We start from the raw sequence: 25,202 nt of genomic DNA, 5'->3' as shown, positions 1-25,202 counted from the left end.
GGAAGCGGCAGAAACGGCATACAGATTTGGTCCAGACAAGGCTCTCTTCGCTCATTACCTCACCATGCTCACGGGACAAGTGTGTAGCTAGCGACAGAGACTCAAATACCAAAGGGGAAACGGACAACATTGGGTACACACTCCCCACCCATTGCTCCTCCAGGCAATAAGTTCAACCCAACCTGGGTTCTAATAAACCCCACACAAGACTTTCTATTTAAATAACTGCTTTATAAGAATGTACATTTGATCAAACATACATTGTTTAAACAACTAAAAAACAGAACAGCAGACAACGGCCTTTGTGCACGCTCAATTTCTTTTCCCACTTCGGTCATAAACAGACAGACTTAGATTTATACATCTGATACAGAGTCATCTTTGGCCAAAGAAAAATATCCACCCGTTACGACCACCCTCCCCTCCCAACTGCTCACCCTAGACTGGAGCCGTTGGGCAAGAGGGAATGAAATCTCCACAAGAACTTGGATGTTTGCCTCAATGACATCGCCGCTTTGTCTGCCATTCTTATGGAAGGAAAAAAGAAAGTGCTGCTTTGGATTTCAGAACTGAAAAGCAGGAGGATTGCTCTCTTCCACTGGGTCTGTACTGAAACCAGATTTCACCAGATGGATGCTCGAATATTCATTTGTAAACACAGCTCTGAACCATGTGGAGCTACCGCCTCCCAGCATCCTCTATTTGGTTTCTCCCAGTTCTGCATTAGTGCTTTTTAAGCATTCGATTTGGTGTCCTTTATAGAAAAAACAGGAATTCAGTGATTGAGACAGCATCATCTCCAATGCCACCCACTGAGCAGGAGGTTTGGGGATGATGCATTGCACCAGATTACTTGACATGAAGAGATACACTGCCTTGGTGAGCTTGAGGCAACATTCCCACAAGGCCTCTAAGCAAATCCCTGGAGTTTTCATGGCCAAGGCCTGCTCCCCCAGGGAGCATAAACATCTCTGCTGTTACTCCCTTTGAGGAGCTCGACATTTCTACCGCTGGGTGAGGAGAGTCAAACTCAGTTACCGGGAATCCCTCTAGCTGCTATTTCCCAGCTGGCAAATTCACACCGAAGGAAACATTGATTCAGGGCCATCATACACCCCTCCCATCCAGCATGTTTTACGTCTCCAACACCATGGCTTTCACCTAACACTAACAGTCCTAGTAAGGCGAATCTTCCGAGACACATTTGTATGGCAGGCACGGTCTTTTGGTCAATGCTTCGGATGTGCAGTGTGTCAAACAGCACAGTATAGCCCTTAGGAAGCAAGAGCAGCAACGAAGAGTCTAGGTACAAAACCTAGATTAAAAACAATTTTAAACAGAACATTTGAGCACTGAAAGTGTTGCAACAAATACCAAGGAAGTGCCACATCTACCCTTCCCTCAGCCAGTCATACCTGGCTTTATGCTAAAAGCAAGCCATCAGGTGGAGTACACGAGTATATACTAAGTCAGGGATGCTGGCTGTAATGCAAAACAAAGGGGATGAGCAGAGAAAAGTCCCGGTCTCTTTGTGGGTTTGTCTCATCCTTTTAGTTTAGTTCTTGACATGTTAATGCATCACTTACGAACCCCAGGGATTTTGTTGAGAGATAGCATCCCCATAGAGGTTTGCATTATAGCAGCCATCAGGCTAAGTGTTTGGATAAAAACCTACCAAGACACTATACAGCAGGTTTGGTTGGGTTTTTTAGGTCTCCACGTTTCCCCCTCCTACGCCATCCCTAAGTGAGTCCACATGGAGCTTGTCCACTCAGTGGACACGGAAACTTGACTTCATTAAGGGACAGCATCAAGAGTAGCTGGCCCCATAAGGCCCACCTGTCCTAGCCCAGAGAACCTGAAGGAAGCCTTAGGCTGCAAGATTGCTAGAAGTACTGCTGGGGAATTCACTCTGTCTGGAGAGCGAGTAAGGGACGGACATCTGTACAAAGCTTGCCCCAGGACTTCTGGTAAGAGCATCCTGCACATTTCAGTTCCCTGCTACGTCCTACGACTTGGCCATTCCATCAGGAAGGGGTGAGTGGTTGGTCTCCCATCTTTGTCTCTGAGCAGAATCACAGATGCTTAGTGTCTTTTTAGAGAAAAAAATCCCCAACAGGTTGATTTGTCAAAAACAAAATTGTGTCTGAGGTGAGAGTCGAGGCTAGGAAGAATGAAACAGTGCCGGGCAGAGACCTTAGAAGCTGAATTTCAGCTGTGAACAAGATTTCGGCTAGGGCATCAGTCCCTGCCAGCAAGCGCTGGGAATGCACAGCTGCATGAAGAGCGCCATCTGAACTGCTCCTACCCTCGGCCTCCTCAAGCACCAACAGCTAGGGACAGGATGAAAGCGAGGATTAATCAGTTGGACGCTGCAAAGATGTACCTAACACGGTCTTCGGCATCCAATGGATTGGCTGTGGCAAGTGCCAGGCTTACGGTGGTTGGTGCCAGGACCTTAACACGGTGTTCTGCAACACCTACTGTCCCAGCTACCTGAGTGTGGCAGGAGGTCGCAGCAGAGTTCACTGCACTGGGCATCAGCACTAGCTCTTGTAGGGTGTTTGAGAAACCGAGTGCAGGAGACACGTCCCCAGGGGAGATAAAGACCCCACAAAAGAGATTCACCGAACAGTAGAATTGGCCCAACAAATGGTGTTTGTCAACTAAGGTTACCCTAAGCAGAGGCTTAGGATTTGCCCAAACCTGCTGCAAAGGAACGGGAGAAACCCCTTGGATATTTTGGCAATGGAAATAGGTCCTTTCAGTCCCTGCTATTTGGGAATACTATTGTTGAGGGCCCTGCGTTGAGCCGTTCGCCTCACTCGCTATGCCAGATAATCTGAAAAAGGTCTCCCTCATGGTGCAGTAGCATCTCTCCGTGAGGTCGGCGACATCCTCGGCCTTCAGGCCCTTGGTCTCAATAGGCTGGAGCACCTCAACCCGGATTTTACCTAGGAACAAGAGAAGAAACTCCAGTTCTGCATTTGGCCATTAGATAGTCATAGGGAGGGTGGAGAATGGCTAAAATACCAATCATAATCCCCACCTTCACAACCCCCGGGAGCGCAGCAGACGTGGCCATAGCAGACAGCATAGCAAAGCTCGCATGTGCTAGTTACCAGGATCCAGTCTAAGTGCACCGTTACATCCGCTGTTACAGCCATTCGTGGGGATAGCTCGTTTCCATCTGTGTCCCAAGGCTGTGTACAAGGAGTTCCTGGCAGCAGGCACCCAGACCCCAAGCATTCATGGCTTCCTATTGCAGGAAATGCCTGCAAATTCCAGCTGTAGCTCAAACGGACTAGTCCGGCAGAACTTGCGACTCCTTTCCCTGTCCCCACCAGGCTAGTGGCAGAGTCCATTGCAAAAGGTCACCGGTGTGACATTTTTAGAAAGCAGGGTCATTTTTGTAGCGGTTACTAACAAAGAATTCTCTAGAGAGGATTGTGACAGCACAACCCCCTCATGTACACAAGCAAGTAGCGATTAGCATTCAACAGAGCCAATTTCCTTGGACACATGTCGTGTCATGAACGTCAATGTTATACATGTGTCCAAGGAAATTGGCTCTGTTGAATGCATTTCTACATTCAATACCCAAGTGTCTCTCTCAGGCTGCACCCTTAGGAGTGAATTGAACCACCTGGAATAAGATCTTACTCTCTGGGAACCATTAGATCCTTGGAGGTATTTGGTGGGATCATAGGGGTGAGTTAATATGTACACAATAAGAGTATGGTCTGAAACAAGATACTACCACTTGATCGTTTAAAGCTTTGCTTCTGCAAGTAAAGTACTTCTGCTCCTTTATTAAGCTACACACCCTCTTGCCTACCTAATCTGCTCAGGTCCCAGTCATTGAAAGCCACAATCAAGCTAAGGTGCTTCACTTGAGGCCAGGCCACTTGGCTCTCAGAGTTGAAGTCATCACATCTTTGATTTGGCTGGGTGATATTTACCTCTTAACCCTCCCACCCATGGGGGCACATATTCATTTGGAAGCCATGTAGTCCTGTTTGGCTTTCCCCAGACAGTAAGAAGTGCCAGCGACCCTCCACATGGCTGCCCAGCAGTACAGTTTTCGGGAGGGGGGTGGTTTTTGCTGTGTGGAGCGAGATTTTATTTTTGGTTAATTAAACCAATAGATCCTGCTGTTGCAACAAGCAAGCCACAGACCCCCGCTCCCCTTCTGCAGCAGCAGGAACCACTGTGGCATGCAATGGCATTTAGGGGACTCAACAGGGCTGCTAAGTGCCCACTCAAGAAAAGTAACAATAGCCACTTCTGAAAGAAGTTCCTAGTTCCTCAGTTCTCAGGGTGCCCTTTATCATCACAAAGGCTGGGTACAGCCGTCCGGCAGAGCAGGGGCCCAGCTAGGACAACACTCAGGAAGTCCTTCAGGGAGAGAATTACAATTCATTCCTTTGAAGCCAAAAGCTCCTGAGTGAGCAGTTAAAGAAACTCCAGCCTCACCTTGCAAGAGTGTTTACGAGGCAGCAGGAGCCCTTCAGGTGCTCTCTCGTACAGGGCCAGGTGCATTTTGATACTCTTGAGATAACGAGTCAGCCAAAAAGCCAACCCAGTGACCTAGCCTGCATGTGCTGAGGAAGCAGGCTGGAACACAGGAAACATCTGCTGATTATGACAGAACAGGACATTGCCTGCTGTGCATGACCCAGTAGTGTCAGGTGCTTTGTTCGCCCGTTCCCTTTTTGCCCATTATATACTGCAAGCATGGGCCAGATGAGAGAGATGGACCAGGCCTCAGCCCATACTCTAGTCAGTAGGGTGCTTACATCTCTCCCTATGCCCCAACTTGTGTAGAAATATCTCTACCACAGGCCCAGAGCCGCCTCTTAGGTAATAATACCACAACCTAGCACTTTCCATCCAAAGATCTCAAAGTGCTTTTACAAAAAAGGTCAGCGTCATCCCCATTTTACAGATGGAGAAACTGAGGCAGGGAGCAGGAAAGTGACTTGCCTAGATCACCCAAAAAGAAGAACAGGAGGACTTGTGGCACCTTAGAGACTAACAAATTTATTAGAGCATAAGCTTTCGTGGACTACAGCCCACTTCTTCGGATGATATGCATCCGAAGAAGTGGGCTGTAGTCCACGAAAGCTTATGCTCTAATAAATTTGTTAGTCTCTAAGGTGCCACAAGTCCTCCTGTTCTTCTTTTTGCGGATACAGACTAACACGGCTGCTACTCTGAAACTAGATCACCCAGTAGCCAAGTCAGGAATAGAACCCAGATCTCCGAAGTCCCAGTGCAGAGCTCTAGACTCTGGGCCACAATGCCTCCCTGAAGAGCAGCCACCTAGATCTTGTAGTCAGGGTTTCCCCTAGCCCAAGGCTCAGCACGTGAGGCACCTCGGAAGGACAAGCCCAGCACTGAGATTACTAAAACTGCAGATAATGGGAGAAGAATTAAGATGCCAGTTGAGTGACATTGGGACAGAAGTGGCCTGATTGTGACAGGAAAGCAGAAGGGGACAGAGGCAGCTGATTTTCTCCCCAAGGATAATCCAAAAAAAAAAAAAAAAAAAAAAAAAAAAAAAGGTTTTATTCACTGCTGTCACTACCTCCATATTGGATTTGCTCATTGAAGTGAAGAGCTGATAGTAACTGGGCATACTATATGCTGCCAAAGAGAGCTGTGACCCACCGGTAGCATCCCCTGATATTCTATCCCTGGGCCTCCCCAGGAGAGACTGCCTGTTGAGCCAAGTAATTTGAGGGCTTTGGAAGGTTAGCAGCTGCTCAAGACACTTGTAAGATTCTAGAATTTGATCCCTGGTCCCCAGAGGTGCTTATATGCACCCTGCTTTGCATCTTAAGAGCAGCTGGCCCAACACAGTACATAGAAACAATCCTGGCCCAACACCAAGCATTGCCCCCTCTTGCCCAAATGCTACCCTCACCACTGGGTCCCAGTGCAACAGTTTAAGTGAAGGAGATTTGGAGGCCGCTTTTCAGAAGAGCTCAGCTCCTACTTGGGCACCTACGAGCCAGATGGTCAAGAGAGCTCAATTGACTGAGCACTGTCTGAGACAAGCTCTGCTGGGGAAAAAATAAATCCATCTAGCCCTGATCATGGCTACTGAGTGCCTTGGACAATCCGGCTCTGGAAGACTGAACGAACACAACTTAGTAAGAGGACAGCCACTGCGACAGGAATGCCCAAATAAAGGCGCCTCAGCACCTCTGTCTTGAGGCCAGCTTTTCTTCTGCTGGGAGACCAGAAACAGAGTCCGCCCATAAACAAGAGGGGTTCAAAGCAGTACAGTACCTGATATAAATAGCTTCTTGGCTGGATTGTAAAACGAAGAGAACGAGGAATACACCACAGGAATAATGGGAACCTGGGAAGGGAAAAGAGTACCGGAAAGTTAAAGGTTTTTTGGTATTACAATAGCATGGCACCAGTCAACACTGAGCCCCCATGGTGCTAGGTAGTCTACAAATACAGAACAGAGTCCTAACTCTGGCTTTGGACTGTAGGCTCAAAAAATACAGAGGGCAGGAGAAAGCTACTCTCTCCTTTCCCATATGTAAAATGGAGTCCAAGACAAAGGCCCAGATCTTCAAAAAGGTATTAGGAGCTTAACTCCCACTGAAATCAATGGAAATTAGGCACCTCCACACCTTTGAGGAGTGGGGCCCAAGTGACTTTCCTAAGGTCACAGGAGCTTGCAGCAGTGATGGGAATTGACCTGAGGTCTCAGGCCAGGGCTCTAAGCACACAGTTACTCCCCCAAGTCAAAGCCCAAGGCACCATCCTCCTCAGTAGGTTTAATCCTGCAATTCCCTAGGTTGATAAGCAGCTCAAACATTCACTGCAAATGCCTCTAAGCACACAAGAGGGGGCAGGTGCTGGTTAAATATTTAGGAACAGGAATCACTGTTTGCAATCATTTATGAGCAAGGCAATGCCTCTGACCAAGAAAGAGGAGAAGAGGCAGCTATTTTTAATCTGGCACAATATGGAAGATCTACTGTTGGCAACTTGCTGAGAATATAAATGAAGCCAGCCACTACTTCAGATGTTGTCCTTAGCCCAGTCTCTAGAAATCCATCTTTAATGACTTGTTATTGGGTGGCTAATTTGTACATTGGATTTGTGGTCTGTAGCTGGAATTGGCTTCTTAAGTCACAGGCTCCACACTGGGTTTGAACTGTCCATTAGAGATCAAGGAGGTTGAGACAAATATACAGGAAATAGGTTAAGAACTACAATCTTAATATTTTCTGCTTCACTGTTGATTATGGTCCCTTCTGCTCCTGGTATATTAAAGCTTGTATACATACAAACATCATGCCCTCCACAAACATAGAATGGACATGAGATACGAAGCAGTGTTTGGTTTTCAGAGTCTGGTAGGACTTCCTAAGCCTGAAGAAATCCAGGAGAAGCGGAATAGCCAGACCGTTTTCAAGTGAACTTAGTAAAGTTCTAAATTAGTGGCCCAGGAAACTAGAATCCTCCATGTATCTGCTCAGCAGGCCACTGCACCAGTGCAAGCGTTATCCCCTTCCAGTATGCTGGCGACTATTTAAGTTGTATTTACCCAGTTCTCTCTCTCTTTTAAAGAGAAAAACGGTCACAAAATATGGCTACTTTGAATATCAACTTTTGTCTGTCTTCTAGTTATAGAACATACCATGTTGCAATTTAATAAACTCATCTAACCAACCACTACGGAGCTGGAAATTGAACTATCCAGACCACAGCCTGTACAAGTTGTGTGGCATTTATATGTATCGAACCACATTTTAATCTTGCTTCTTCCAAGACATGGCACTAATCAATCAGTCCCCACCTGCACTGTGCTAAACACCACAGCACCTACCGGGTCAACATGCACTGTAGAGCAGGCAACACTGAGGAAGTGATTCAGTTGGCTAAAGGAGGGATCTAATTGACAAAGGCGGGTTCTAACCCACATTATTGCAGGCTAGATGTGTGACTCAGAACTAGGACTTTAGAAGCTAAAATGCAAGTCAGTAGTAGAAGGAGCCAAGTTATCCAGAATTTGATCATGCTCCTGGAGAAGGATGCCAGTTACGCCATGGTATTGGCTGGCCATTATCTCCTCCCCATGGACCTAGGAGGGCAGTCCCTTATAATCTCTCTGGTCCCCACCCATGTCCCCTCTAGCCCATTTATCTGGGAAGTTTCAGGTGCCATTTTCCAAGGAGACTCGCATACTTCTGGGAGCCCAGTGAGAAAGCTGCCTCTCTCTGCAGCTTACTATCTTGGGTGCTCTGAAGATAGTGTTCACGTCAAAGGGCCTGGGTGTCATTTATCATGCTCACATTTTGGACTGCTAACGAATCCCATGTTGCCAGTGTCTGGTCATCATAGGTAGACCTTTCACTGGAAGGCCTGTTTAGCGCTTTGGCCTGCAAAAGAAGCCAACAAGTGTTACCTGTGCCTGAACAGCAAGATGAAAAGCTCCTTTCTTGAATGGTAACAAGTCACCATTCCCGTTCCTCGTGCCCTCCGGATATATCCATACCTTCACCTGTAAGACCGAGATAAGCCATGAATTCCATTTGTTGGCACACCAGAAGTTAGCTGTAGAATTAACCCACATAACCTCTCTAGGGCTAACCCAGAGAATAGATTGCATGCCTCTATTCCTAGTTGTTTGGAACTTCTCAGAAGATTTTGCTGCGCGTACAGCTACAGCCAGGACTGGCATTTGATGTCCACGCTAGCCACCAGGTACTAGAGGTCAGACGATAATTCTCATAATATTCCACCCTCCCTTAATCCAGCGGCTGACTAATGTTCCAGCACAAGCAGCCCTCTACTCCAACAGATGCAAGCAGTGCCCAGCACTCACAAAAACCTAGTGGCATATACATTACTCACGTTCTCATCCAGCATGGTCTGGGCAACCCCGGACATCACCGTCTTGGCATTGCTCGTACTCTTCCTGTTAATGAAGATGACGCCACCCAGGTACATTATCAGACCCACAGGGCCAGTGTACAGCAGCTCCTTCTTGCCAATCTGAACACAGTTATCTGGGAGGATTTCCATCAACCCTAAGCCCAGGGCGAAGGGAGAGCGTAAGAAGCCCACCCACAATAAGCCATGACAACAAGAACATCCTTCTCCACCCACAAACCAGATCGGCAGCGTACGAGCGACCCAACCCACGCTTGCTGATAAGCACCGGGAGCGAACGGGTGCAACAGGAAGGGTGGCAGCAGCCAGGGAACTTTGCAGAGATGATCCCTTGCTGATTCAGCGGCATCGCTGGCTCGCAAACCACCACGTGTCTTTCAGCAGCTTTCAGGTATTAGACGCTGAAGAGACTTAGTCGTAAGAGGATGGAATGAGAGCAGGGTGTGGGCGGGAAGGGAAGGAGACATCGTAAAACGGCCACCTGTACCACAGCTCTGCCTCAGGGGCCTCCTTGGTTCTGCAGCAGGAGCACGGCAGAAGGGACCCATGGGAGCCTTTGACTCTCTAACAGGGGCTGCAGCTCAGAAAGGTAATTTTTTATACGTGCACTTACAAGGTAGCAACAGGAGTCAATGGCTGGAGCAAGGAGCTATGACGGAGGAAACAGGGGTTTTATTCCCAATTCTGCCATCCCTCCTCACTTCGCCTTAGACCCACCCTGCTTACTCCCATGTCTGCAAGATGGGGCTACGACATCACCATCTTTGGATCACCTGTTCCTTCCTAGACTCTAGCTGTGTTTGTACAGCACCTGGCACAATGGGGTCCCGGTTCATGATAGACTTCTAAGGCACTATGATGAACAGTAATAATGTAGTCTCAATTGCTGAGCCAGCGGACAGGCTGCAGCTAGAAAGTAGGTGTACCACAGTCTCCTCCTTCGCTCTAAGGGCTCCACTAGCTTATTTTCTGGTTAGTCAAGGGTTTTTTTTTTTTAAACCCTTTCACTACCTGTCATGCTAATGTCCTCTATTAAGATGAGCAAACCCTTGGGATGTACCCAAGTGAGCCAGACAATGCAACAAGAGGCATTCCAGCTGGACTATTTACCCATGGAAGGATGAAGTACAGTATCTAGTTACTGTCCCAGCTTGGAGAAAGTGGGAGTATGGCCTCTGGGTGCCACTCCACATACCTCTCTGCTTGGCTTGCCTTTTAGATCTTTGCAGGATTGGAAGGTTAGCCCTCTAATAGGACAGCCTGCAAATTCTGAATGAAGTACCAGGCCCTAGGCCAAGGGGAGACCTTGGCCTTTATTTCAGGGCAAGTGCAGAACCGCCTTTCCACTAGACTGAAGGCTAAGACTTGACCCATGCCTGCCATGGGTCAGTAATTGGGGTGGTACAGCTAAACCTGCTCAGAGCCTCTGCGAGCTGTAGTAACAAGTATCCTGCACAGGATCACTAGAGAGCACAGGCGGAAGGGAAAAAGGGGGGGCAGCCACATTCTTCTCCTCAGGGGGACACAGCCAGTCAGTGACAGTTCAGACTAGAACTCTCATACCACTGCTCTAAGCCATATTGAGTCCCTCTTGCGTGCCTGTGCTTGATTATCCCACAGCTGTTCTTACATCTGCCTCTGAAGCATCAGGCGGCGATCACGGTCATGGACCAGACACTGGACTAGATGGACCTTGGGTCTGATCCAGTCTGGCAATACCTAGTTCGCTACATACCAGGCTCTTCCACTGCTCTGAGAGCGCCCGAACTGCAAGTATACCCCTCCCTGCTCACCCACTGTCCCATTACACTGTGCATCTCTCCCCTCAAGACACTGCTGTAGCTTTCGACACCCTACACGGCAATTCCTGCAGGCAGAACTGGCCGATGCACTTTGTGACATACAGACAGGTCTCCTGGAGCCTCTTCCACTAAAAGGCTTGGAGACTCCCCAAATCTGGGACAAGCACAGGATTTCCCAAACAGCAAAGCTAGGCGCACCCAACAGTTCACTTTCAGACGAGACAGCTTCTTTTCCAACCCAAGCAACTCACCCATCATGTCCAGGATGCTCTGATGGTTTGACACGATGACACATGGCCCCTCGACCTGGAACTTCTCCAGTCCTTTCGCCTCAAACCTCAGGCCATAAATATACTTGAAGGTCCTGACGATATTTTTGATGATTCTGCAGAGAAGAGAGGAGAGAAGAGAAGTCAGAGGCCAGCAGGTCTCATGGAGTCGATAGCGTCTGCATTATGGTGTGGAAGACGCAGCACTAGGGCAGCAGAAAGAATCTGTTAAGCCAGAGGAACAGGCTTAAGGACCAAAAAAGGTGTCAAGACTTCCCTCATTTATCTGCCCTCCTGGGATGTCCTTGCATGAGCTGGAAGCTGCCTAATTTGCCCTGTAGTTTATTAGGAGGGGCAGGAACATGAAATATCCTTCAATTCCTGTTCTAAACAGTTGTCACATAACCCCACCCTCATCGACAGCCTCCCCCCACAAGGTCTTCCGCAAGGGTACCTTTGGACCAGCTCCCTCCGAGCAGTACAGCACACAGCTCCACAGAACAGTCACCCTCCCACATCAGAGGTGTGCAGAGAAGCAGTGAACCCCTCAGAGGACACTTTAGTGCCAAGGCAAGTCAATCAAACTACCCTTTGCTCCTCCACTGACACCAGCACTCTGCCGCAGGCCTGCTGTGCTCCAAAACAATGTGACTGGGTAATTGCTTTGAAATTTCTCAGTCCAAGCTACATCACTAAAAGGCCCTGAAAGTGAAGGGCAAACAAGTTATCTACTGAGCTCAATGATCGAACATACAAACGACAGGATTTTGTAGACTCACCCTAGAAGTCATATTTGTTTATCTCTCTTTTTACATCCATCTGTACCATCGTTATAAGACACTGCCATCTGCAGGGGGAAGCTTTCTCTAGTGAAACAGCACTACAGGAACCAGTTCAGTAGATTCACCACCTGCCATCTTCCAGGCATACAAGATGACTAGCTCTGGTGCGTTAGCCCTTATGTAATGCTACCTGAGATATCTGCCTAATGCAACTTATTTGGAGAGATGCTCACTCCAAGGAGCTTTGTGGGAAGGCATAGAGCAGCTTGGGATCCTTCTCAGTGCCATCTTGGCCAGTGATTCCTTACCAAGAAGCAAGGGTCCAATCCCGCAATGAACTCCAAGGAGAGCTCCGTATCTGTAGGAAGCACCACTGTCTTCAATGGGGCTCCCCACACAGGTACAGGGGTCCAGCCGCAAAGACCCCATTGCTGCACTGGGCAGAGCTGCTTCGGAAGTTCTGGCAAGACAAAAGTGGTTTCCTGAACCCACTGGAGATGGGCCACGCTAGCCCCACCGTTGGGTTTCCCCAACACACTCCGTCTTGCCTACCGCTTTAGACAGCGGGCACTTTGGGGTGGGAGCCATGTTTTCAGGAGAGGTCAGCACCCAGTGACAAGAGACTGGGCTGAGCGCTTACGATGCGACTCCGTTTCGGGCTGAGCGCCCTACAGCACAAGCAGTCGCTGTTGCTGCTGTAAATTGGCTCCCTTGGTTTCAATCTGGAAACAGCTGGACTGGTTGCTAGTAAAGAAAGTGAGAGTTTGGCGGTTTGCTGAGCGAGTCCTGTGGAGCAGAGACAGGAGACTCATGCAGACTCAAGAACCAAGACCCCACCCTGTACAAGGACGCACGCTAGCTCCCTGCCAGCAAGCAGAGATTAGGGTGCTGCTCCTACCACCCACACAGCTGGGTGGAGCTTAAAGAGCCCTTATGGAATTAAGTGCCAAGCCAGACTTTCATTTAAATTAAGGTTAGCAGTTAAAAGCCAGAACTTCCAACTGCAAGTCTCCCATCCCTCTTTCCGGCATGCCACAGGGCTGGGGGCATTCAGCAGCTACCACAAAGATGAGCTGCCCATACACTGCTAGGACCTACACAAAGAGCCTGCTGTGGTGGATAAACCCCCATTTCCCTGCTCCAATGCTCAGCCCTACACCTCCGGCACGATAACAGTTGGGGGGGGGGGGGCAGAGGATGGGGCAGTCAGTAGGCATCCCCATCAGAGAGGCAGAGGAAGCAAGCGCCTCTGCTGGGAGCATGCTGGAAGCTAACAGCCTCCCTCAGCAGATGTAGGGAACAAGAGATGCGTGCGTGCGTAAAACTTAAACGCAGAAAACAAAAGCAGCCCACGTTCAAGTGCTGGTGAATCTCACGGTCACGCGTCTGCTGCTTAAGACAAAAAAGACTTGATCTAAGAGAAGGGTGTGTGTTCAGAGCGGCACTTGGAAGACAAAGAGGTGGGACAGGGTCCCCTGAGCTCAGAATTGGAGTGTGGGGCCCAGAGATCAGCTGGCCAGCACATACTGGCTGTTTCAGGCCGGGGGTGGGGGGAGGGGAGGGGAAGCTACTGCCACCTACAGGGGAAGATGAAGGTGTGACAGCACATATGGAACCTAGGAGGAGCGTATTTCATGCTCCCCTAATGCTGGCAAGGGAAGGAGAGGGAGGGGTGTCTTGTGAGTGGCTCTCGGATTGGGGGCACAAGGAGCTAGCACCCTAACCAGACCGTCTCACACCATGGGCAGCAGCAGCTGCTCTCCCACCTTAGCATGCTAGACAGCCTGGCACAGCCCCACTTGCCGAGACTGAAGTTCCCCCCACCTGGTTTGAGACTGCGGGGGTTGGGCATTTGCACTCTCCAATAAGCCCCCTGGCAAAAGAGATGGCCATTTCTGAAGCTCCTGCTGGCAGCCATCGGCACAGAGCAGCAATTCTGTAGCCAGACCGGGCAAAGGTTGCAGTTTCATTTGCGCCCACACAGCAGCTGCTGCCAGCACAACTGTTTGTGCAGCTGCGCCCACCTCCAGGACTACCTTGGCTGAATGCTTTCTACCTCACACAGCACCTCAGCGTGAGCCAGCATGCCCAGGGGCATTCACACAGAGCAGCATACTCCAGGATGCTTTACCTCCCAGCTCTGCCCAGGAAGGCTGGCTAAAGCAGATTATAAACAAGGTTAGCGATTCCTAGCCTCCATAGGAAACAAAACAGGACCATGCATCCATGTCCCAAGCTAGACCTCTGGTTAGCTGCCATGGTTACTAGCAGAGTTTTAGCAATACAAGCCACCATGCCTGCAGTTGGTCACAAGCACCCTTGTCCATGCTACACATTAGGGTTTTCTCTCCTCCCTATCACCTCTATCTAGCTCTTATATGGCACTTTTCATCTGCAGACCTCAGAGCACTTTATAAACGAGGTCAGTGTTCTCCTTATTTTACAGATATGGAAACTGAGGCCAAGGCCAAGGCCCAGGCCCAGCAGAGCAGGGACAGAGCCAGGAATAGAACCCAGTTCTCCCAAGTCCCCATCCTCTATCTGCTAGGACACCCCTCCACGCACTTCTCCCTCTCTACCTGGATTCTCTTCATTACAGCATGGCTTCTGGGAGGGGACCACTCATTTCCTCCCAGACCCCGCACCCTCAGGAAAGTACAGTCTCATTCAAAGCCCAACTAGATTTGAGATAACTCTGCAAGTAGTTTTGGTTTGGACTGGACAGACTGGGGCTTTTACAACCAGCTGAGTGGGACACCAGAAGCAGAGAACTCGAGAGAGAATACATGGGGCACTGTGCCAGCACTAGAGCTGGTCAGGATGGGTTCTTCCCCGGCAGAAAGTGTTTTCCCACAGGAAGAGTCCAACTGGTCAAAACACCAGATTCGGTCAAAGCGGTTTCTGACAAAACAAAAAACGAGAGTGAGAAAAGCAGCAGCTTTCTACAAAGATTCTCATTTTGTCAAAACGCGATTTTCTATTAAAGCTGATCAAAGCCTCTGACTAGCCTGACTCTGTAGCTACTTGTTTTCCTAGACAGAAGCAAGGTCAGGAGAGGGCAACTTTTCCTCCTGCATTACTACTAAATCCTATTGATTTAGGGTTACTAGAGAGATGCCGACAGGATAGCACTCACTCCCTAAACTAGTCAGGTCAGCAGAATACCAGATGTTGTTTGATACTGGCAGGACTGGTGCTAGGAGACTCAAGTCCTCTATCTACCGGACACAGCTCAGGCAATGCAACGTGAGCACCTCTGCAGAGCACTGATCCCAACACAGCAGGGCCTGTCAGTCCTGATGCCCATGGCCTACCCTGCACAATATTTTTGCCAAGACTTGGGAGAACGCCCCACTTCCTGCCAGCTGCAGGAGTGGCTTGCACCAGGGACACTGACCCACAGAGAAGGGACTGAGAGAAGATTCATTTAATTCAGCGAAACACGGCCCATGGACTGGCCTGCAGGAGACCAACTGACCTCCAGGATGAAGCTAACAGCTCCTGTCTGGTAAACTACAAATAAAGTAGGTTTCCTTTTTTCTGGTTCTCAGGGTGTCTGAAGGATACAGTGCTCCATCCACTCAAACAGAAACGTCCAGTGATTACCAACCCAGGCTGCATTCAAGTCTGCCTCTTGACAGATCATTTTACTACTAAGAGTAACGAATAGGAGACTGGCAATTGCTCAGAACGAGCATGCACAAACACACATACCAACTCGTTCTTTGCAGAAATCAGAGGCAGAGGTTTAGCCCATTTTGTCTCACTCCAGGCACACAGTCAAAAGGATTGTGTAGTGGGATTACGAGAGCCAACGTGACACCAAGTCAGCACAAGGATCACCAGTATCCTAGCCATGAGACTGACCCAATTTCCAACCCCACCTCCCTTCCATCGCCGAACCAGGGGAGAGGTCACTGCTCTGGAAACCAGCGCTCTGCAGAAAGCAGCAGGAGGAGCTGGTTACACATTACCCAAGGGCACATACTGGCAAGAATGAGGGGGTGGCTTGATATTGTAAGAGAAAGGTCCAGGTTGCACAACAAGTGAGGGGGTTGTCCTAAAACTGCTCAGATCACAAGGGGTGACGTCCTGATCTGGAGCAGAGCCAGAGCACACAGGGCCTGACTCATTTAGCTACACTAATTGGGCAAGAGGAGGGGCATTGCAGTGAGGATTTCCTCCAGTACATGTGGTGACAGCATTACAAAGGTCATAAGCCTCACCCTACAGAGACACACTGGCAGGGGATAGGAGGAAACGGCATTCCTTTACCTCCCTGGTGACTCCTCAGGTGGGGTCACTAGAGGTCTCTGCCAGCATAGCCAGTGTCCAGGCTTTGTAGTCTGTAGTATGATAAATCCTGTCTGTCTTCCTCCAGTTCCTGACCCTGCTGCCGCCCAGTCGTGTAGAGTAGCAGCTGTACTAAAGTGACCTAGTGACAGTTTTCATGGCTGCTGCAGCTTCATCAGATCCCAGATGTCATTCCAGGGCGCGCGCGCGTGTGTGTGTGTGTGTGTGTGTGTGTGTCTTTCCAACACTACAAGCCTCAACAATCACACTTGATTGTGAAACTAAAACATTAAGTCTAATTCATCAACCAACAGGTTATCAGAGACCCAAGAACGCATTTCCAAGGGCACGTCTACACGGCAATTAAAGCCCCCGCAGCTGGTCTGTGCCATCGGACTCTCAGACTCCCGGAGCTCGGGTTGTGGGGCCGTTTAACTGCAGCGTAAATGCTGGCGCCCGGACTCTAGGACCCTGTGAGGTGGGAGGGTCCCAGAGCTCTGGCTGCAGCCCAAACCCGACGTTCTGATGCAGACCTTCTACGCCACAATGAAAACAGCCCCATAGCCTGAGCCCCGTGCGCCTGTGTCAGCGGGTACAGGACAGCTGCAGGTGCCTAACTGCAGTGCACACGCCCCCTTAGGCGCCAAAATATAGTGTCAATGCAGGATGCATTTCATGCTTTTAAAGGTCTAATGGGGCAGGCTACATGTTGGCAGCTTTAATGAGATTTCACAATCGGCTGTGTGTAACAAGTGACATCTGAGCCACACACTGGCATGTAGTGACCTCTTCTCGGTCATGTTGGGTTTGGCATTACGGAGCCAGGAGTTGAATCAGCGGCAGGGGCAAGGATCTCTGTACCAGGCCATAAAGTCTGCCATGGATCTCTCTAAGCTGCATACATCATTCATTTATTTAGTCAACTTTCATCAGTGCAGGTTAAACCTTAATCCATTAGTCTAGGTGCAAAGACTAGAGAATGGAGCCAGTGGGACATGCCAGGAGACTGGTGCTAAAGGTTAAAAGCCAAAATCTACACACTTACTCCCCATACTGTGACCCCTCCACCATCCCATAGTGTGTGCGCACACACACACACACACACCCCTACCTTTCCTACCACCTTTGGAGATAGAGAAGAAACTGCACTGACTTCAGTGATGCTACCTGAAGACAGCAGGTGGGGAAATCACTGGCACTCAAGTACAGAATTAACCCAGCAAACATTTGGGTCCCATAACCCAAAGTTTTAATCCAGAGCTTCTGTGGATGTACAGATCACACTTCTTCAGTTCATCTGGATCAGGGCTTAAACACAGAGCTGAATTAGGTACTAACTACTTCCAGAAATTTCAGGGCACAGAACTATTTCAAGTACGTACGTATGTACGTGCACACACCCACCCACCCACCAGCTGTGCTCAAAACACCAGCCCCCAAAACTAACCACCAGCTCTGCTGTAAAGCCTGGCACCTGTCCTTTCTGGGAAAGGCAGGGTCAGCCCAGCCCTTTATCTACAGCAATAGCATATTCTGCGCCAAACAGGAGACACAACATGGCTACTCTCCCCCTCCCAGCAGGGGACTTGGCTCACATACAATCCAGGAAGCTGCTATGCCAGAAAGTCTATCGTTCAGCATGTGCAATCCTGCCTCAGTGGAGCTGGACTTTAAAATAACCTGACCTTTGTTCTAACCAGAACAAGTTAAAGCCAGGAGTTGTCCCCCCCCCCCCCCCAAGCTTTCCTCAGATGGCAGTGTTGTCTAGCAGACAGCAGGAGTCCGAGTTCCTAGGCTCCACTCCGATACCGGACAATAACTCTTCAGGTACTCAGGGCTGGCCCGTTATGGGCCAGCGGACACTGGTTCGCAGGGCTCAGGCTGTAGGCCTGTTTAATTGCAGTGTAGACTTCCAGGCTCTAGGACCCTGTGAGGTAGGAGGGTCCCAGAGTTTAGGCTACAGCCCAAGCCACAATTAAACAGCCCCAGAGCCTGGGCCAGCTGAAGGTTTAATTGCAGTGCAGACACACCCTTTGTGGTCCTGAGAGCCTCTGTGCCTTGATGCCCCCCCTCTATAAAAAAACATGGTACTTTGGATGAAAAGGCGAAGCACAAAGATGAGAATTACTATCATGCACAATCAGAGGGCCAGGGTATTGGCACGTCTCAGAGGGAAGTATCCTGCTAACATGGCACAACACATTCCAAGTTCATAAACTGCAAAGCAAGTCATCATACGCCTGCCAGGACGTAGGACCACCACAGAGCAGCACGAGCTAGTGCAGCAGTTGCTTGCACCAGCATGCTGCTTGTGTAACACACATTTACAGTTAAACAAGGAGTCCGGTGGCACCTTAAAGACTAACAGATTTATTTGAGCAGATCTGTTAGTCTTTAAGGTGCCACCAGACTCCTTGTTGTTTTTGTGGATACAGATTAAAGGGGCACTGTTGTGTAGTTTAACACCAAGAGAGAGACAGTTCTATAACCCTCTGAATCTTAATGGAATCATTTCCACTGGGATTTTAATCCCATGAAAGACGGTTCTACTTGGATCATTTCTCAGGGGTGTTTGTAACCGCAGAACTGTGTTAGGTCCGTTGTGTATAACCTTTGCAGCATGCAGGGCTATGCTGGCAATATCCCAGGAAGTGGAAGATGGCAGCTTATTTGCCTACATTTACATGCATTGAGTTGCCGCATTCCCCATCCCAAAACACAGTTAGAGGAAGCACAATACTTGGCTATCATAATAGTTATATCTTGTTTTCAGTTTCCCCATCTGCTACTTCTGTCCTCTGCTCACTCTCTTGCCTGCACTCCTGCTATGCAAGTCACTATTCTTGCTGGTCTCAACTCCCCACCCACCCTGGTGAAAAATCCTTCAGACTCATCCCTCACCCAGGAGGGCCAAGCCCATCACTCCAGTGATCAGAAGAAGTGCAGGCTCTTGACGCTCCCACCACACTTCTACTGCAGTTTTGCTTCCCTGCCCCACCTCTCCCCTTCACACATGTAGGCAAGGGAAATGAGACCAGAGTAGTTAAGATGTTTGGATGGCGGTATGCTGACTGACAGACAGACAGACAGCAGAGCCAAACAAGGACAAGTCAGTCAGCTCTCCAAAGAATGCTTGTTGGAGAAGGGAAAGCCCTTGAATAATGTTCTCTTTCTGAAGTGAAAGTCTTCAGACCAAGTGTTGTAACTACAAATACTAGGATATCGTAAAGACAATTTCCACAACGTGCGGATATTTTTTTTACCTAGGCTACAGAACGCTTTCAGCTGTTTATCAAGGCAACAGAACTTCGGAGAGACAGATCAACAAAACAAAAAGACTCGACAGGCCACACAGAAGCCAGGATCTCAAGAAACATACACGTGGGAGAGTGGTGAAAGATTCAGAGTTCTCAGTCAATGACCCAAGGAAATTTTTAAACATCTAATTGTAGCGTGACTTTCCCTTCAAGTACAGCGGTTGCTCTGACAACACTAGAACACTGCCTTGGAGGTCAAATGAAGTACAATTAGATTTTTCTTCCTTCCTCCAGATCTAAAGAGAGGTCACAGTAGCAAGATTAACAGCAAGAGCCCAGGAGAAGAAGTTTTTGCTTTTATAAAAGTACTTTTGTACCAAGCACACTTTCAGCCTGCTTTGAAAGGACAGTTGTATATTCTCAATAGATTGAAGTGTCTTTCGGTTTTGTGGTGGTTCCTACAAACCCTTCTGTATCCTCAGCTGAAGTATTTTGTATATACTTTTGCAGAAATATTCTTTAGCAAAATAATACTGGTTCCGGTTAGACTAGTGTTCTGTAAGAGACAGCTGTATATGTAAACAGCCAATAGATAGGTCAGGTGCCAGTAGACAACATGCAGTGCGGTTCCTAGGTTTTGAGAGACCAGTATCTGTGGCTTAAGAGGTGCGCACAAAAGATGCAGGGATTGTTATGTGCAGCTCAAGGGAACACTAGGTGGACTATTCCTATCTCTGGCCATGGCAGGCCACTGCTGTCAAAAGTGTCAGGGCACTGGTTTGACAGCTACACCTTTGCATTTAAAATATAGATTTGAAGCATGCAGGGAAAAAGGCCATTCTGAATCAATTCATTTTGCTCATATGCAAGCTCAATACAGAGTAGCTTGCTCCTGCATCCCAAATTGCATCATGTACCTACAGAAGTCACACTCTAGCTACTAAACTTCCACAACAGTATTATTACCACTGCACTGTAGTGAGAATAGAAAATCACTTGCTTGTCTCAGATCATCTTTACTTGCTATCCAGGAGCATCTCATTCCACCTACCACTAAAACCTAGCTACCTCCAGGGTGGAACACAGAAGGTGCTTAATAGCACACAGCTACAATTACAGATGGGACATGAATAAGGATGTCACACCATGGAAACCCGCCAAGGAATTTACAGATGTAAAATCACAACTGGAATTTGGCTAGGACTCCAAAAGGTTAACAACTCTACACTTCAGAAGAAGGTGTCTGGGCTGACCCACCGGTCAGCCCCGTGTTTTCACATCTTAGTCAAAAGACAGCACCTCCAGCTACATCCTTTAGAGTTAATGGACAAAAATGACAGATTTAAGCAACAGGATTGCTCTCTGAAAACCCCAGATCTAACACTTCGGTTGCTCACAAGTTTATAATTAAACTCATATGACCGCAACGCAGAAGCACCCTCACACTATGAAACAGCAGCGATTATGGGTTAAACTAGTTTGTGAGGAGTGGGGAGGCATGGGGAAAGAGGACTATGGCAGCGGACTTAAAAATGAAGCTGCCACATTGCACTGTGCATAGAGATAACAGAAGCAGAATCTGGTGGCCATGCTCCAACATACAGACAAGAGCAAAGGGACGCACTGCTTTCAGAAGCAACAGATAGAACTGTAGATGGACATATTTGGGGAATAAGAATGTTTAACCTTGCTCTGAGCAGGGATCCCAAGGATTGTTTAAAAAGCCAGCAGCCCTTTGACAGCAAGCCTCCCAATACAGCCACGTGGAGTCAGCATGGGGTTAGCAGCAGTAGGGAAATTTCTACAACAGCATTTCCCTGTTGAGGGAGAGGCTTTACTGTCCTGCTCCAGTTCAATACGGTACTGTCAGTTACAGGACTAGCTGCACCTCTGAACACTTGCTGGTCTGAGTGCACCTCTCACGCCTTAACCTCTCCTGGGGTGGAATGCCACAATTCTCCCACTCTTACCTAGGGGCCGGTCTATCAGCCATTCTTATCCTGCAGATTTGACTGTGTTTGGCTGGACTCTGAAGGTGTATGACCAATAGTTACACTAAACAGCCTTCTGCAATATAAACAATACTTGGTTTTAAGTAGGAACAAAGCATTTAGATTTCAAAAGTCTACCAGCATGTCTATCTTACCTAAAGATCCCCTGATGGTAACCTAGGCAGGCCTAGCTTCTACAGACACCTTAGCAGGTTCCTGCATCCCAGTCTGGCCTGCCAAAAATACATCCCACCTCCAACAGTGTTCCCTTTAAAACCTGCCACCGCTCTTCTGGTGGCCTGTATTCCCAGTCTCTTTCCAGTCCTGGCATCTTCTTCTAATTCTCAGGTGTTTGCTGAGAAGTGGCTTGTCTTCAGACATTTTCTCCCCTTCCTGCTTGTTTCTCCCTACCTCAGCCCTCCATTAAACTAAACCAAGACAGTCATATGTAAGTATCCCAATAACCCAGGCAACATATAGTATTCATTAATTATTGCACAGCCACTCTAAATCAGGGTTAGTCAATAGGCAAACCAGCACTAAATCTGGACAGCCCAATGCTTTTGAACAGACCTCAAATATATTTACTTATTTTTTTGTCCAGAGAAAATAATAATAATAATAATAATAATAATTGACTACCCCTGCTATAAAACCATCATACCTGCACCTTAGCTCCCTGCTACCACAATGGATATTTCACATTTGTAGATTTCTGCGAAGTGGTCAGGGCACATATGTGCCTGTAACAGGAAATGGCAATAGAGAATCTCTTTTCAGTTGCCCTCCCTGCTTCTTTCTCCCCCCCCCCACCCCGCCCCCAAACCCAGTTCCGCTAAGACACTTTTGTTTAGTCAGAGGATCTATCTCCCAAGTAAATCAGGACAGTGATAGGAAATTCTACAGCCATCTTCAGCTTGCCTGGACTTTATACACCCCCCCTTCCAGCAGTGCCAGAGTGAACACAATCAAGATACTACAGCTGTGAAAATCGTCCCAAGTGGTCTCAAAAGCCCGTGACTAAGCATTTTCCCAAAGATCCTCACCCCAACCAGGACTGAACATTGTCAGAATCAGAGCAGCATAACCTCTAAGTGTAGCACCGGTGCAGCAATACAAACAGAAGTCTTATCTTTTCCACCAACAGAAGTTGGTCCAAGAAAGTACAAGCTTTAGAGCTACACAGAGCTCTTCTTCAGGTCTGGACAAGGAAGCGGAGTATCTGAGCTAAATGCGAGTTGGGACAGATTGTTAAGCAGAGGCAAAACAAGTCAGGGCGCCAACTGGCACAGGTTACCTAGGCCCGAATACAGCTCACTAGCTTTCTTTAGAGACCGGAATAAATCAGAAAAATATACGTTAAGTGACTTCCCAGCTTTCACACCCTCCTTTGGCACTTTCAGTCATCAGGTGCACTATTGCGTAAGTAAGGGACGAGTTACTCAATCTAACAGATCACCCCACTCAGCCTGTTGTGTTTGATTCTAGGCAATGGGGTGGATACAAAACAGATTAAAAAACCTCCATCCAATACACGTTCTCCAACTAGCAACTGAGTGCATTAAACCTACAGAAAATCCACACTCTCACTTCAAAACAAAACTACTACACATGTAAGAAGCAGAAAAGAGGACATTCTAATAATAAAGATTCCCAAGTATGTTTACAGGGCAGATCATATCTTAATAGAAACTTCATGGAGAACTCTCCTTCATAACCACACAGGTCACCTCCCTGTCAATTTGCAATAGCTTTAACATCCATGGGGCTGCAACAGCAATGGGTTACAGGGACAAACAAAAGGTTAGGAAAGTATTTAATGTATTTTTAGCCACCGCACCTTCTAATGCAGTTTAACAGCTGGAAAGGAAGAGAGCCAGCACCCTGTGGCCTGATATCCCTTGGCAAGCTACCCGTGGTAAATGGGCCACAGTTCAGTAGCTCACAGTAGCTAACCACCAGAGTTAAAAGCGGTCAGTATTTTGGTTGGAAGCCTCTAAGGAAGCGTGTTGTTTTAAGGGGGAGGGGGGGCAGCATTAACATCCTAGCTCTTCCGTCTCCAAGTGTTGCCTGCTAGCAAGGCTTGTAAGCCAACAGAAAGCAGTTACCTGTATTCTGGGCCGCCAAGAGCGGGTTCGGGCCTCGGTGAAAAAAATTTTTCAGGCCCCCCAGCAAGGGCGGACTGGCTAAACAGGGCCGACGAGAGGGGGGAAGCCAGGCCCCGGGCCCCCTTCCGGACCACCGGACCCCCTTCCGGACCACCGGACCCCGGTAATTTGTACCGGCTTCCCCCCACCCTCTCGTCGGCCCTGCCTGTATTAGCCTCCTATTGCTCAAGTCATGCCAAGCTGTCACAAGACAGTGTTTGTGACCTAGCTGTTGCTTGGACAGCAAAGGATCGCAGCACCAGGACTACTGGCTGGGGCCCCTCACTGAAGGAAGGGCGAGTACAAGCCGGTCTGTAAAGAGGACAACGCCAGGGTTACAACACAAGACTAGTTTCGGGGTGCAGAGAGGGCATGGAGCCTTCCAACGTTTGCGAACCCAAACAAGCAGACAGGCTGGTAGCAGGCCAGGCGGCACGGAGCCGTTTTAACAAGCAGGGCACAGCGAGGGCCCGGTCACACCCAGCGGGTGAACGAGCCCCCCTTTAAAGCGCGGAGCTCCCCCTGCCCGGGAGGGCAAGTGCCAGAGCAGGTCCCCGGGCGGGGCACACGAGCGAGCAGCACCCCGAAGGGCACAACCAAGGCCCCCGCCGCTCAGCAGGTTCCCCCCCCAACCGTCCCGGCGGCCCAGGGCTGGCCGCGGGACCCGACGCCGCCTCGGGGGGCCGGGTGCGGAGCGGGGCAGGCGGGCTCCTGCGGGGGTCGGGCACTCGCCTCATGTTGCGCACGGTGCGGCCGCCGTGCCGCAGCAGGCAGAGCGGGACGGCCAGCGCCGAGGCCGCCACGCACAGGACGCAGTAGAAGCCGATCTTGAGCTGGAAGTGGGCGGCGGGGCTGAGCGCCAGGAGCACGGGCAGCAGCAGCAGCAGGAGCAGGGCTGCGCCCCCCAGCAGCCAGCTCGGCTCCATGCCGGCGGCCGGGGCGGGGGGTGCCCGGCGGGGACCCTAGTGGCCGGGCGGCGCCTGCTCTGCCGGCCCGAGACGCGGCGAAGTCAGCCCCGAACTAAAGCCAGTCCGCCGAGGGGCGGCCCCGGCTGCCCTTAAGGGGCGGTTCGCGCCCCCCCCCCGGGGGGGGGAGGGGAGGGGAGGGGATCGGCTGGGCCCGCCCCGCCAACTACCGCCCGCCCCCTCCCACGGGGCGGCGCCCAGCGCTCCTCCCGCCTGCCCCGGCCGTGCCCCCGCCCTGCCCCGGCTGGCTGGCACTCAGCTCCGCCCCGGCCCGGCCCGGCCCGCGCTCTTCCGTCTGCCGGACACACTCCCTGAGCCTCCCCTGCTCACCCTGACACACTCACTGACTCTTCCCCCGGTCACCCTGACACACTCACTGAGCCTCCCCGGCCCCTGGTTACCCTGACACACCCATTCGCTCTTCTCCATGCTCACCCTGACACACTCACTGAGCCTTCCCCTGGTCACCCTGACACACTCACCGACTCTTCCCCCTGCTCGCCCTGACACACTCACTGAGCCTCCCCGGCCCCTGGTTACCCTGACACACCCATTCGCTCTTCTCCATGCTCACCCTGACACACTCACTGAGTCTTTCCCCTGGTCACCCTGACACACTCACTGAGCCTTCCCCCGGGTCATCCTGATACACTCAGTCTCCCCCATGCTCACCCTGACACACTCACTGAGTCTTCCCCAGTCACCCTGACATGCTCACTCTTCCCCATGGTCACCCTGACACACTCACTGACTCTTCCCCCTGGTTACCCT

At 49.7% G+C, this 25,202-nt stretch overlaps 1 protein-coding gene across 1 annotated transcript; it reads right to left on the bottom strand.

The window, feature by feature from the left end:
- Nucleotides 1–210: 210 nt before the first annotated feature.
- AGPAT2 (1-acylglycerol-3-phosphate O-acyltransferase 2) lies at nucleotides 211–24,527 on the bottom strand. Its single transcript, XM_005299512.4, has 6 exons — nucleotides 24,199–24,527; nucleotides 10,979–11,112; nucleotides 8,887–9,062; nucleotides 8,438–8,533; nucleotides 6,298–6,370; nucleotides 211–2,954 (listed from the first exon to the last, which is right to left on the bottom strand). Exons 1-6 carry the CDS (start codon nucleotides 24,390–24,392, stop codon nucleotides 2,788–2,790), a joined length of 840 nt encoding a protein of 279 aa, XP_005299569.1. The 5' UTR covers nucleotides 24,393–24,527; the 3' UTR covers nucleotides 211–2,787.
- Between the last annotated feature and the right edge of the window lie 675 nt (nucleotides 24,528–25,202).

This window comes from Chrysemys picta, chromosome 18 (genome assembly GCF_011386835.1).
Source record: "Chrysemys picta bellii isolate R12L10 chromosome 18, ASM1138683v2, whole genome shotgun sequence".
Classification (NCBI taxonomy): Eukaryota; Metazoa; Chordata; order Testudines; family Emydidae; genus Chrysemys; species Chrysemys picta.
This window is presented reverse-complemented; position numbering and strand designations above follow the sequence as displayed.